This window comes from Apium graveolens, chromosome 7 (genome assembly GCF_009905375.1).
Source record: "Apium graveolens cultivar Ventura chromosome 7, ASM990537v1, whole genome shotgun sequence".
NCBI classification, from domain to species: Eukaryota; Viridiplantae; Streptophyta; class Magnoliopsida; order Apiales; family Apiaceae; genus Apium; species Apium graveolens.
Window position 1 is genome coordinate 10,080,933 of NC_133653.1, and position 1,021 is coordinate 10,081,953.

The 1,021-nt window shown below is 39.1% G+C and overlaps 1 protein-coding gene across 1 annotated transcript; it reads right to left on the reverse strand.

Annotated features, from left to right (window-relative positions):
• Window positions 1-202: 202 nt before the first annotated feature.
• Window positions 203-718, reverse strand: LOC141673231 (uncharacterized). Its single transcript, XM_074479962.1, has one exon. It carries the CDS (start codon window positions 716-718, stop codon window positions 203-205), a length of 516 nt encoding a protein of 171 aa, XP_074336063.1.
• Between the last annotated feature and the right edge of the window lie 303 nt (window positions 719-1,021).

The following is a 1,021-nucleotide window of genomic DNA, read 5'->3' on the forward strand; positions in this document are numbered from 1 at the left end:
ATGGCGGCTTATCCGGATGCATGGAAAAGGCTGCTTCTTTTACCTCCTCAGGCGTAATCTCTTCCAGTAGATTCTCATTGTCCCTAGACGATACCATGTTAACTCTTTCTCTATCACTTAGCCTCCCGTCCACCACTTGAGCCTTAAATAATTCTGAGAAGTAATTTTCAATAACTTCATTAATCTCCTCAGTTGTTTCTTTTCATTCCCCTTTTTCATTCCTAATCCGCTGCATTGTATTTATCTTCTTTCTACCAGAGGCATAACTATGAAAAAACCGCATGTTTTTATCCCCTCCTTGTAACCAAAATTGTTTAGCGCGTTGTTTCCAATAAGTTTCCTGCTTCTCTAGTAGCTTCATATACTCCCATCGAACATCATTGTACGACTGAATGCCTTGCATATCCCGTCTAGAACTTAGCTTACACAGCTTTTCACGACATCTGCTGAGTTGTATCTTGTATTCTCGACTTATACCTCCCCCCCACTCCAGTAGCTTATTACAACAAGATATAATTTTTGTTGTTAAGTCTCGATTCTCTTCCTCTTGCCAGCAGTTCTTCACAATTTCTCTGCAATCTTTTTCTTTAATCCAGCTATTTTCAAATCTGAATCTTCTTCCTTTAACCTCATAAACTTTTTTCTTCATATTTAGAAACAGTGGTAAGTGGTCAGATGTGGACACTTCCAAAACTTTAATTTCCGCCTCAGGAAACATAATTTGCCAAGCATTATTTGTAATAACACGATCTAAACGTTCTTGTACCTACCCATTGTTTCCTCGTGATTTTTCCCACATATATTTTTCACCTTTGAATCCTAAGTCACTCAAACCGCCTGCAGTAATTGTATCCCCAAAACCTACCAGTAAATTTCGTGGGTGTATCCGACCTCCTCTTTTTTTATCTGCATATAACATGTCATTGAAGTCTCCTATTACGCACCACGGAAGTGTTGATCTAGTGGCTAACTCCTTAAGAATATCCCATGATTTTCGTCTTCTCTCCCCATCAGGACAACC

Coding starts and splice junctions, on each gene's coding strand:
- LOC141673231 (XM_074479962.1), bottom strand. CDS start 718: ATGTTTCCTGAGGCGGAAATTAAAGTTTTGGAAGTGTCCACATCTGAC.